Raw genomic sequence first — 13,117 nt, 5'->3', positions numbered from 1 at the left:
TGTGCAAAAAATAAATAAATACAATTATATCACTTAATATATAAAGTGATAATAGCCGCATAAACTATGTAGGCTATTAGATAATGCTAACCAATAGCCAGATATCTGTTTTGGGTTTATTTTTGCAACACATTCAGGCTTCATGTTGATATCTAATGGCCACCGTCCATTCACATCTCAGTGGATAATTAGTCATTTTGGTGTATGTGTAAGAGGCTGTGTTATTTTAGTTTCATACCGAAAATATTACAGATATTTCAGTCATTTTTTAAATATTTTTTTTCATTTTCATTTATTTAATATTTGAGTAACTTTGTTTTTTGGTGTTTTTTATTTCAGTTTTAGTTATTTCAGTATATCAAGTTAACAGTAAGTTCACAGTAAACTAAAAGAAATCAGAAATGTTGCTATGTCAACTAGTTGAAATAAAATAATTTTTTCTGTTTTATTTTATTTAATATTTATTTCAAGTAATGTCAATTCGTTTTTTCCTGTTTTAGTTAATTACAAAAACCCTGGTAAGGGGATGAAATGTCAAACTAGTGGTGTTTGCTTATGGTTAAGGATATTTCAAAAATGTTACACTTTGCTGCAGGGCTCTCGATGGACAAGAAATCACACACTTATTATTTGAAAATGTTGTTCTATTGCATATTTTATGATTTTGTATGAGCAACGCATTAAAATCCTGTAGACTTACATTGAAGGATGGAACCGAACAATATTTAGAGACCAAAATATCATAGATGCAACCATCTAGAAAACATAGAAACATACAAAAGCAAATCAGAATACCTTAGCAGTCACTTAAAAATGCCCTTGCAAAGACCTCTAAGGCCCAAGCAGATAGCAAATCTTCTATAGAAAAGTGTAGTTTAATAATGTCATGTGGTAATGTTACCTTTCCCGTAACAAAATGAATGAGAATTTTGTGTATGAGAAGATGAAGAAGTTTAATTTTCTTTGGGATTATTAACACTTCTAAGTGACCTAGAAATCAAGGCAGACTTACCTGCGGGTTTATATATATTTGAGTCAGGGAAGTTCATCAGCGGCACAGGCCTCCATGAGCGCTGGAGTTAAGCTCTGATGGAGATCGCTCTGCTCTGATTAGATTTAGATTAGATCAGATTTTCAGGGTTTAGATTTTAGATGAGATTTGTTGCGAAGAGCTCTTCCTCACCTTGCGACAGTGTTTGATAACACAGAGCTGATCGTGCGGTCTCTGTGTCCCTGCACTACAGCAAACACCCCACTGCTTCACACTGCAGTTTGTGTGTGTGTGTGTGCGTGCGTGCGTGCACTGATGGAGATCGCTCTGCTCTGATTAGATTTAGATTAGATCAGATTTTCAGGGTTTAGATTTTAGATGAGATTTGTTGCGAAGAGCTCTTCCTCACCTTGCGACAGTGTTTGATAACACAGAGCTGATCGTGCGGTCTCTGTGTCCCTGCACTACAGCAAACACCCCACTGCTTCACACTGCAGTTTGTGTGTGTGTGTGTGTGCGTGCGTGCGTGCGTGTGCGTGTGCGAACTTCAGCCTTTAAATACTGAATATAATTATAGGAACTTCATCGTTAAATTGCTGTTCTCTCTCTCTCTTTCTTTATGTGCTTTTCTTTCCTCTCCCTCACTCCAGCAGATGGAGAGAAAGGTAAGGCATAAGAGGTTTGATTTATACATCCCATATCTGTCTCAACCTGCTTTTTGCGGCAGTACCGCATGCCTAAAAAGACTTTCTCTCTCTGTCCTTCTTTCTCTCTGTCTCTTTCTTTCTCTTTTTCTGTGATTTACTGCTGGCATTTTTTTTCTAATCATCATTTTTCTTTCATTTGATTTCCTGCCATTGTGTTTGTACACCAGCTAAGAAATTTTTTCTCATTGTTGAGGCACTTTTGCCTATGAAATAAATTAATCATGGCTGAATGTGAATTGTTCTATCTATAATTGAGAACTTTTGCATGATGCTGCAAACACGCTGCTACATGGTAGCACAAGTTCAAGATGACCAACATAACATAATCCAAACCCCCCCCCCCAAAAAAAAATTTTAATAGTGATCTGATAAAGCAAATTATTGAAATATTATGTATTATTTGGTTAATATTTAGTATGTATTGAGTTGATAGCAGATCATTTATGCACACTTACATATATATATATATATATATATATATATCGATCAAAAAGTCCTATACATTTTAAAGCCATAAATAAAAATATTAAAATCAGTAAACATGGCTGTCAGTATATCTCCTCTCTGAGTGTGTTATAAATTAGCGAGGGTCATTTCCAGTAGCTGAAGGTCAGAAGTGACGGAGGGGGAGAGGTATGTGCGATAGGACAGAGAATCATGGATAAGGCCATAAAGATTCTCTATTCTTCCACTGCTGATGTTATCGCTTTGTCTCTTACATCCACACACGCGCTAAGCTTGTACCACACAGAGATGGTTTTAGTGAGCGTTCCCACATGAACCCTGTCATGAACTGATGCCCTTGGAATAATCAAAGGTCTGTGTCATCTTTCACAATACCAGCAACCTGAGGCCATAATGACTCTGTGCATCTCTTCAGTATAGAGAATATCTACTGTGCTGCTATGTGTAAGGACTTTCTTTCATGGTGCACAAAAAGATACATTTAACAGAATCTTTTCCATACAATAAAAGTAAATGGTGACCAGAGGCTATCAAGCTAAAAAAGGATTTAAAGCACCATGAAAGTGCTCCATATGTGCCATATTCCAAGTCTTTCCATAGCTTCTTTGTGAAAAGACATTTAAGTCATATTTAACTGCTAATCTCAAAATAAGTTGGCATATATTCAAATATGGTGTTCGAGCTAAAAAACATACCTTTTTAAGATTTAATATGTAAAAATTATTGTTAGTATATGTTCCATGTATTATGTATTATTTAGCTTATTTTTATACATTATGTTTGTAGCACTATGTTTGTAGTATAAGAAATAACGCTTATTTATTACATTTCTATGTTTAATAGCATTCTGCGGGGGTCTTTTATTTTAATTTTTTGGAATGAAATGGCAGTCTGTTTTGTCTTCCTAAGGCTAATTTGATATCTAGCACTTTATGTATCATAAATACACACAATTTAATAATAAAAGTTTATAATTTGAATAAAACTTTAAATAATTTAAAGTTTTTACACTTTAAAATATATTACCGCTTGGAAATGACACACAATAATCATATTATGATATCCAATGTTTAAACAAATGTACTAACTTTTGGAAGGAAAAAAATAACTTTACTAGTATTGATGGAAATTTCCTTCTTTCCTTTATAGTGTACTGAATTTGTACTGAATCCAATTGTGTGTTTATGTGTGTGTTTTCCATAGGCTAGACAGTTGGAGGAGAGAGACAAAGAGCTCCGGAAGCAGGACGCCTTCTACAGAGAGCAAGTGGCCAAGCTGAAGGAAAGGGTATGACCTATACATTTGCAGTTACATTATCCACAATTCCTGAATGTATAGCAATGAACACTAAAGCGCTGCATTATCACTAACACCATTTGATAACCGTAACGCTTGACAGTAACTCTCTAATGCGCGGTGCAGAATGTGAGATGAGCTGTCCTGAGCTATAGAGGCAGAATGTGAGTCAGCCTGTTCGGTGTTATATAGAGGCAGAGGTGAGACAGGCTGTCTTGCTCTACAATACCATGGTGAGGCAGGCTGTCTTGATCTGTAATGTGTGGCTGAGGCCCCTCGGCAACCTTGCTCGCTCATTTGTTGTGTCCTCAATCTGACACCCACCTGCGGCTCATGGTCAGATCCTCCTCTGAGCCTCTGGGATGGGAGGCATCCACCTCTCCTCACCTCAGACTCTCTGTCCTCAAACGGACATACACATACTAAGCTCCCAGAAGGGGGTGTGAAAGTGTGCAAAAATGGTCCATCTCTGGTGATGAGCCATTTTAAAGTGTAGGTTATGTGTCCATAGGTGTTCAAACAGTTTAGCCCTTTGTTACCATATGTGACCCTGGAGCACAAAACCAGTCTTAAGTCGCTGGGGTATATTTGTAGCAATAGCCAAAAATACATTGTATGGGTCAAAATAATTGATTTTTATTTTATGCCAAAAATCATTAGGATATTAAGTAAAGATCATGTTCTATGAAGATATTTTGTAAATTTCCTACTGTAAATATATTAAAACTTAATTTTTGATTGGTAATATGCATTGCTAAGAACTTCATTTGGACAACTTTAAAGGCGATTTTCTCAATATTTAGATTTTGTTGCACCCTCAGATTCCAGATTTTCAAATAGTTGTATCTCGGCCAAATATTGTCATGTACAACCATAACAAACCATACATCAATGGAAAGTTTATTCATTCAGCTTTCAGATTATGTATAAATGTCAATTTCGAAAAATAGACCCTTATGACTGGTTTTGTGGTGCAGGGTCACATCTCTCTTGGTGCTCATTCAACTAATTTAATCTACAATTCACCTACTTTCATATCACCTTTTAGGCCTTGTGGGTTTACCTTTTAAAAGCATTTTAAGTTAGATTGTAAGAAAATAAACTTTGGGCATATATACGCAACAGGAGAATTCTGTCTTATTTGTTTGTTTTCTTCTAAAATGTCATAAACACTCATAAATCTAAAATTATGTACTATTATTAGTAGCATTCTGTGGTGGAAATGTTTATTTATTTATCTATTTTGGAACATAATGGTAGATTCGTCTTGCTAATGACACCAATTTTTTATGTATTTTACATTTAAAAGTCTGAAACAACTCAAGGATAATGACTTTTATTTATGTAGAATGATTTTCTATCCTTGCTCCAGACTTTTAATGGTTATATATACTGTGTGTATATATACGTGTGTGTGTGTGTGTGTGTTTATACAGTTTTGTTGTTGAAGAAACAACCAAAAACATGTTTGCAACAAACTAGCAGAGCACCTGCACTTAACACAATTACATTACACTACATGATGTTGTCTAAATGCACAGTAAAATCAGTGCTGATCTGGACCAGTCTAGTCCTAAAAAGCTTCCATTATGATTGATTTACTGTAACTGTGCTTTCTGTTTGTTTAAACACAATAAAAGGATGAGTCTGTGGTTATTGACAGCATGCCACAAATGCAGTCCATTGACATTAGGTTAGAAAATAACCCAGAATATTCTTTTAAAGCTCCATTTAAGTCAGTGATTAGACTTATCATATGTCCATGAAACTAGCTGATCTTGCACACGGCAGCTAGCTTTAGCCCAGTCTCTCTGTTTCTTTACAAGGACAGCTCTCAGACCATTTCAACTCTGCATGCGGAGTTATTGATCACTCGCAGCTTCATCAATCACTTAACGATCTCTGTTCAGTATTCCCGGCACTGTGTCAACATATTCACAAACACATACACAGACTTCAGCCCTTCTGAGAGAGACACACTCAGCTGGACACTAGTGTGTCTGAGCCCAATGGATTTGCATATCAGGATTTGTTGGTTAGACATCATAAATAATAAATGCTCTGGGTTTTACCCAAGATATTGGCTTAGAAAAGATTAAGGACCATATATACAGTATATCATAGGATATTCTATATACAAGAACCATCATATGCAGATGAGTTAAAGTATGTGTTAATAGTAATAATAATAATAATAATAGAAAATAAAAAAATTATAAAATTAATATTTCATTTAATAATAATATTTTTTGTTTTCAACAATGAAAATAAAAATAATTCATTAAAATAGTCAGAGATGTAATCGTATTATTCACTGAAAATGTTGACCTTTTAAAAAAATTATATGAACAATTGTTGAATACGATTTTTATTTGTTTATTTAAAAATATTAATATTGATAAAATATTGAAATATTAATAATAATAATAATAAAAATAATAATTCATTAAAATATGTAGCCAAAGATGTGTTATTATTCGCTGCAGATGTTGAATTAAATTGCTATTGATCAGCATGCTAAGGAGAGATACGACAGAAATCAAGATATTCAGTAAATAATTACTTACATTTACATCCATTTCTCATAGAAATAGATTCAGGCGACTTGTAATATAGCATGAGTCGTATGGAACAATTTTACAATACTTTATGGAGCTTTGTGTCCTTTTTGTGGCCATTCGTTGTGTTTGCATGGAAAAGAGCAACCAGTATGTTCTTGAAAATCTTTCACATAACAAAAAAGCAGTGGAAGAATGTGACTAAAAAAATGTTGTTTGCAGCAACTTCGCAAATCATTCTGGGAAGCAATAGATTGATTTTGAATATACAGTACCACGTTATTATGGTGTTTTCTATTGTACTGTTTCCTCCTGGTCTCTCCTCTCTACTCCTTCTCTAGCCACTGGACTGTAACAGTATCAGTAGCGAAAAGGAAAAAGAGAGCGAATGAGAGATACAGAGAGAGAAGAGTATAAAACGCTGATATATATTACATGTCTCTTTCAATTCAGTTTGCTCGTTTATCAGTGGCTTGTGTCTGACAGCCCATCACAGCTCTGAGATGGCGGCTGCCACCTCCAGCCTGCTTATTGGTGCGGCCACTCAAATTGCCTCTGAAACAATATCTATATATGTACTCTACGTATATATTCACTAGTGATTTTCACTCAATACTCTCTGTAAAACAATCTCATATTTCAACTGAGCGCTCTGTTTTTTTTTTTCACAAGTCCCCCCCCCCCAATCGTGTTATTGGTAGTTTTGTGTCTTTCTCGTAATGCTCCATGATCACAGTGGAGAGCTGAAGTCTGAGGTGTTGAAGAAAGCTGCTAATACAGTGTTTTTAGCCTGATCGATGGAATTTAAATGACCTCAAGGGCACTTGACTGCAGTGGCTTTGGCTGTATGTTTGCCTGCTCAGAATTAGAAGTCGTTCTTTTTTTTCTTTGACACTTCTTTCTTTTTCTCATTGTTATGGTCTGGCTTGATAATGTGTAAGAAAATCATCATAACCTTGATCGCATACCAAGCCAATCAGTCTCAGTGATACAATTCCCATAGTGCATTGCACCCGCAACACAATGTTATGAGATATGGTTACAAAATTTGAGAATCTGTAATTCTGACTACTATTCAGAATAATTTTATACAATTTTTTATTTTATTTTATTTTATTTTTGAAGATACAACAGCCCTTATTATAACAGTCTTAACTATATATACTAGACCAAAAAATGCAACACAATATTTTGTTGTAATATTTTAACATTAATTTAAGAATCAATTAAACTTTTGTTGTACCACCAATTACAAAGCAAAACAAAATAAAACAAAAAACTATTTTCCAAATGTGAATCTGGTAGTAAAGTGTGTATTTTCTGGGATTACAAAATACATTTTATGTGTAATTATATATTATTATTATTATTATTATTATTATTATGTAATAAAAGGTAAGCATTTTATTAATTGTAATTATTTTGGTTAAACTTTATTTTTAATAAATAAATAAACGTGTGTCCAACTGTGATCAGCTGTGGTCATTTTGATCAGCTCAGCATGAAAAGAGCTTTCTTGGAGCATTTCAGTCCTTGGTAGTGCAACTGAAGCAAACAATCAACTGGCAAGGCACTGCCAGAAGATCTCTGGGATAAAGTTGTGGACAGGCACAAGTCAGGAGATGGATACAAAAAAATCTAGAAGCACAGTGAAGTCTATTATTAAGAAGTGGAAGGTATTTGGTACCACACAGACCCTCCCTGGATCAGGATGTCACTCCAAACTGGATGAAAGAGGCAGGAGGAAACTGATCAGAGAGGCTACAAAGAGACCCACAGCAACACTGAAGCAGTTGCAGGAATTGATGACAAAGAGTGGTCATTGTGTGCATGTGACAAAAATATCACAAATTCTCCACAAATGTGGCTTGTATGGGAGGGTTGCAAGAAAAAAGCCACTCCTCAAAAAAAGGTCACATGCAGTCACGACCGAGCTTTGCCAAAATGCACCTTGAAGATTCTGAGGCAGATGAGACTAAAATGGAATGATTTGGCCTCAACACCAAACAATGTGTCTGACGGAAATCCAGTACTGCTCACCATCCAAATAACAGCATTCCTACAGTAAAGCATGGAGGTGTAAATATCCTCTGATGGGGGTGTTTCTCTGCAGCAGGGACTGGAGCACTTCTCAGGATAGAAGGAAAAATGGATGGGGCAAAATCCCGTGAAATTCTTGAAGAAAATCTGCTGCCCTCTGCCAGAAATTTGTCAATGGGAAGAAGGTTTACCTTCCAACATGACAATGACCCAAAGCACAGAGCAAAACTGACCTCACAGTGGTTGAAGGAGAAAAAGGTGAATGTCCTTGCATGGCCTAGTCAGAGCCCAGACTAAAACCCCAGTGAAAATCTGTGGAATGACTTGAAGACTGCAGTCCACAAAAGGCCACCAACAAATTTAACTGAACTTGAGCATTTTTGCAAAAAAGAGTGAGCAAATATTGCAAAGATGTGCAAAGCTAGTAGAGACAGAGACATATCCCAACAGACTAAAGGCTGTAATTAAAGCAAAAGGTGGTTCAACAAAATACTGACACAAAGGGGTGATCCTTTATCCAACTCAGTGATTCTGTTTTTTTTTTCTGACATGTTGGTGTTATATCTTTCACTTGGATGTAGTAAGTTGCACTGAGTAAATACAGCTGGATAAAACGAAAAATGTGTCCGTCTTCATTTCAGGCTGCAAAGCAACAAAATGTGATTATTTTAAAGGGGGGTGATTCTTTTCTATACCCACTGTAAATCACAATTCACTGCAAGTAAAACTCTTTTTCTGTTTCCTGTGCTTGCTGACAGCATTGTTAAGAGAAGAGAGTGTGTTGTTTTATTTGAGATCAGTGTGTGGTCATTATCTCTTCTTCACTGTAGACGAGACACTGGAAGGGGACAGTGTCTGTCTCTGCACGAGGCCTCGTTAATTTAATTAGCCGAGTTTTATCTAGTCAAGACACAGCTTGAGCTTTGCGTTCATACTCATGTCCCCTTGTTTTTACTTCCAGACAGCCAGAAGCATAGTAAAAATTTGAATACTTAAAAATGTACTATCATTTGTTCACCATCATGCCGTTTCAAACCCATATGGCATTCTGCACGAGTTGAAATGTCACCAATATGTCACTCTAAAAATGTTTTCCATGCTTGGACTGGTTTTATGCAATGCTATTGAGTTACACTCATCTGTTTTGTTTCACAGTCTCCCGCAGTAAGAGGCAGTGATGGAAGAATTGACTCCACAAGCCTCTGTTGTGCTTTCCTTCCCTGTTTGCAGTTGCCAGCTTTGATTTGTTAAAACTTTTTTTTCTTTTCTTTTTTCTAATTTGTTTCTTAAAGTCTGGTGCCTCCGCCGGTGCACTGCAGAGCCAATATGGCTGCCGTGCTGTTGAGCCATAATGGCTGTCTCAGCAGGGGTTTCCCTCCACATCCTCTCTGGTCTGTGAGAGATAACACAGCCTGCTGATTACTGCACCACAGCTCAGATATATCATTACAAAGCCTGCTAGATTTAATTTGAACATGGGCTTGTTTCTCAAAACACCACCTATATAAACCGTCAGTGGCAGGAGTAACTTTTAGGAGGTTCTTTCATTAGTCCATAACACCCGTGTGCCCCACATTAAATAAAGTTTTATTTTAAGATGCCTGTAAACAGAAGGTGAGAATGGAGTCTGACAGCTGCTTTGTGGAACAGGTAAAGGATTGGATTTTTTAGTGGTGCTTGCTAAGGCAATGAATGAAAGGGTACCTCAAATCATGTGGCTTATTTTGACTTAAAAAATGTGAAAAATGGCAGGGTAATATAACTGCAACATCATAACATACAGTATATCATAGTTGAACCACGTGACTTTGTTGCACCACATGACTTTGATTGGCAGACAAAAGTGTTTTACTATCAAAACACTTTTGTCTGTTGGATCACATGACTTTGTTGGTCGTGCCACATGATTTTGATTTTTCAGACAAAAGTTTCATTAAAACGGTTTTGTCTGTTGGACCACTTGACTTGTTGGTTGCACCACACAACTGATTTTGCAGACAAATGTGTTTAGTTAGTTGAAAACATGACTTTGATTTTACAGATAGTGTTTTATTATATTTCTTAAATATATATAGGAAGAAATAAAAAAATGTTGCTGCAAAATCAAGGCCTCTCTAAAAGATAGTTGGAACACATGACTTCGTTGGTCGTGCCACATGACTTTGATTTTGCAGAAAGAAATAATCACATTTAAGTATATTAGAAGATTTAAGTATATTAGAAGAAATAATAAAACCTGTTTGCAAAATCAAAGCCTCTTTATGATGTTAGAAGTGTGACTTTAAAAGTCATGTGGTGCAACCAGCAGAAGAGTGTTTAAATTTCATTATTTAAATATACAATAAATAATAAAACACTTTTGCAAAATAAAGTCATGTATTGCGACAAACAAATGTGTGTGGTCCAACAGATTAAACCGTTTAAATACTAAAACACTTTTGTCTGCAAAATCAAAGTCATGTGGTGTGACCAACAAAGTTGTGTGGTCCAACCAAGCGGCAACCTCCCGCTCTCTCTGGTGAAGCAAACAAGGAAGTGACTTAAACTCTAATTCGTCAACTGGCCGCTAGAGGCTGGCTGCAAAAGGGAGTCAATCCCATAGACTCCCCATGTTAAAATGCCCAACTTTACAGCAGTTTACAGCCTGGTTCAAAAAATGATTTTGGTCTATATAGCTAATTTTGCCCTTCATGACCACTGTGAGGGGGGTGAATTTTTTTTATAACTCATCCGTTTAAATTATATTAAGCCTTAAAGTTCTGCATAATTAAGGGCGTGGCCACTTGAGTGACAGGTGGATTGCCACTGCTGTCACCACCATCAAGCTAGGTGGGCGTGGTTTCAACAACCAGCTCCCGTCTCTTTGCCCATCTTCGATTATCTGGGAGTGACGTGCTGTGACGCACTGCCAAGATGGCTACGGCCGAACTCTCTTCGGAACCCTACGGCTGACGTCACGGACACTAACGTCCATGTTTTTATACAGTCTATGGGTCCAACAGACAAAACTGTTTTAATGATAAAAGCAAAACATAAGACATTGTGTTTTAATAATAAAAGCAAAATCAAAGTCATGTGCTCGAACTAACTCATCAAAGAGATGACTTCTGCAAAAAAATTTAAATAATAATAATTGTAAAAAAAAAAAAAAACTAGCTTGAAAAAAAATATTTTTTTTAACTTTTAAAACATTTTTGGAAAATTATTCTTAAGATGTGTAAAATCAGGTTTTGTAATCATCATCTGATTACAGTCTACTCTTGCTATGGCAGATGAAGATGAGGGCTCAAGGTTTCGCGAGAGAGTATGTGGGTGGAAATCAAAATCAGCAATAATCCCACTCTGTCAATCAAGGGAAATGGCAGACGTCCCAAATTACACCATTGCTCAGGTCATGGAGTTTTAGCGTGTGTGTTTAGGTCCGACTCACTTTCCACATAATCAATTTCTGTGCAGGCCAGTGCCCTCTGAGTGTGTAGCCCTGCTTAGTACTGACTCCCTCCCATCAGATCTGCATCATCACATCATGCTCTTTAAATCACTGCTGCTGTTCCCTAATATTAGGCCCCTCGGAGTCAGGCTTGTACCTGATGTCGTCTTTAACTCTCAGCACTGTTGTTCCAATAATACGCTTGATAGCAGACTTGTCAACGTCCACTCAGGGGGAAATAAATCATTATTTTGGAACTTTGCAACTGTGCAAGTTGGCTTTCCAACTTCCTACGTCCAGTAGTGTAATACTGTGTAGTTCCACAAAGGGTCCAAATCAACACTTACAAGCGCCAAATGTTTTGCCTTGGCAAGAAAATTAAACCATTAGCCCCCCCCCCCCCCACACCGTTTTTTTATCATTACATTTTTACGTTTTTATTTTTTATTTTTGCCTAAGATATGATTTTTTAAAAAAGTTTTATTAATAAAGTAAATAAATGTTAAATATAAAATTATAATACTTTTTTCTGACCAGTAAATATTATTAAGGGTCTTTTATGGTAAATTATCTACCTACCAACCATTGGTGTGTTTGGCAGGAAGCTAATTTTGGACAAATGATTTTTGCTTGACATGCAGTCCATCAGAAGCTATACAGTAGCTTCACTAAAAGCCTAAGATATAATTATTGATCCTCATGGTTGTAGCCTTTCATTTGTATTGATTGTGTGTGTGAGATAGTGAATGAGAGATGAACCTGTCTCACTTTGATTGAGAGCTCTCTTTATGGATGTAGCTTGAGCAAGTTTTTGTTGTCACATCCTCAAATTCAGTCATATATCTGACATTTGCCCATTTTCTTTGAAATGTCAGTTATTGTTTTGAATCATCGATAAAAGCTTTATCAAGGTCCATTCCAGATTGTAAGGATATTGTTTTTTGCCCACCTACTCTTGACACGCTTCACTAAGAACCTCTTTTTTTATTTTGTCCCTTCTTTGAAATCTAAAAGCCAGCAAAACTCTTTGTGCTGCACGGACAACAAAAAAATCGTAATTTATATTTTAACTGAGTTTTTTTTTTTCTGTTGTACTGGCAACACCGAAAGGTTGAGACTCAGTAGGGCTAAGCCTGCTTCTGTTTAGAATTTTTGTGTGAGCTTTTTATGCACTCTTATGTACTCTAAAATGTACTCTTATCTACTGTTCTTATTGGAGGAGACAACAGAGGGAATAAGAACACATACAATATTTAATTTTTGACACATACTTTATCTCTCCCTTCCTCAGAGTGCCCAGTTCTACAAGGTGACCAATGAAAACTATCACAAGGCAGCAGACGAGGTCAACGCCAAGTTCAAGTGAGTTCAGAATGACACGCTCTGGCACTCATCATCTCAAAGTCCAAATACAGATATTCCACATGTTGTCATTCATTATTTTGTAATCTTTATCTATGTGGGTCTTTATGATTATTGTGCAACAGGTGTTTTGTTTTGTTTTATTTTATGGTATTTTATGCTATTTTTTATTTATTTTGTGACATGTTTTGCATATGAACAGAACAGTGGCATGAACATTAATGTTTTGTTGTTTTTCCTCTCTCTTAAGTATTATTATACATACACA

At 36.2% G+C, this 13,117-nt stretch overlaps 1 protein-coding gene across 5 annotated transcripts in view; it reads left to right on the top strand.

Moving 5' to 3' along the window:
• The window catches only part of LOC107584776 (MICOS complex subunit MIC19-like), a 65,916-nt gene that overhangs the window by 36,661 nt on the left and 16,138 nt on the right, over positions 1-13,117 (top strand). For 4 of the 5 annotated variants that reach the window (XM_016271841.1, XM_016271772.1, XM_016271622.1 and 1 more), the window contains 3 exons: positions 1,642-1,656; positions 3,367-3,450; positions 12,779-12,849. In XM_016271841.1, coding sequence (XP_016127327.1) covers positions 1,642-1,656; positions 3,367-3,450; positions 12,779-12,849 — 170 coding nt within the window. The remainder of the gene's footprint in view (positions 1-1,641; positions 1,657-3,366; positions 3,451-12,778; positions 12,850-13,117) is intronic. The other variant, XM_016271693.1, reaches the window with a different exon arrangement.

Source organism: Sinocyclocheilus grahami, unplaced genomic scaffold, assembly GCF_001515645.1.
Source record: "Sinocyclocheilus grahami isolate Dianchi unplaced genomic scaffold, SAMN03320097.WGS_v1.1 scaffold1.1, whole genome shotgun sequence".
Taxonomy (NCBI): domain Eukaryota; kingdom Metazoa; phylum Chordata; class Actinopteri; order Cypriniformes; family Cyprinidae; genus Sinocyclocheilus; species Sinocyclocheilus grahami.
Note: the sequence above shows the minus strand (reverse complement) of the source record. Positions and strands in the feature narration are given on the sequence as shown.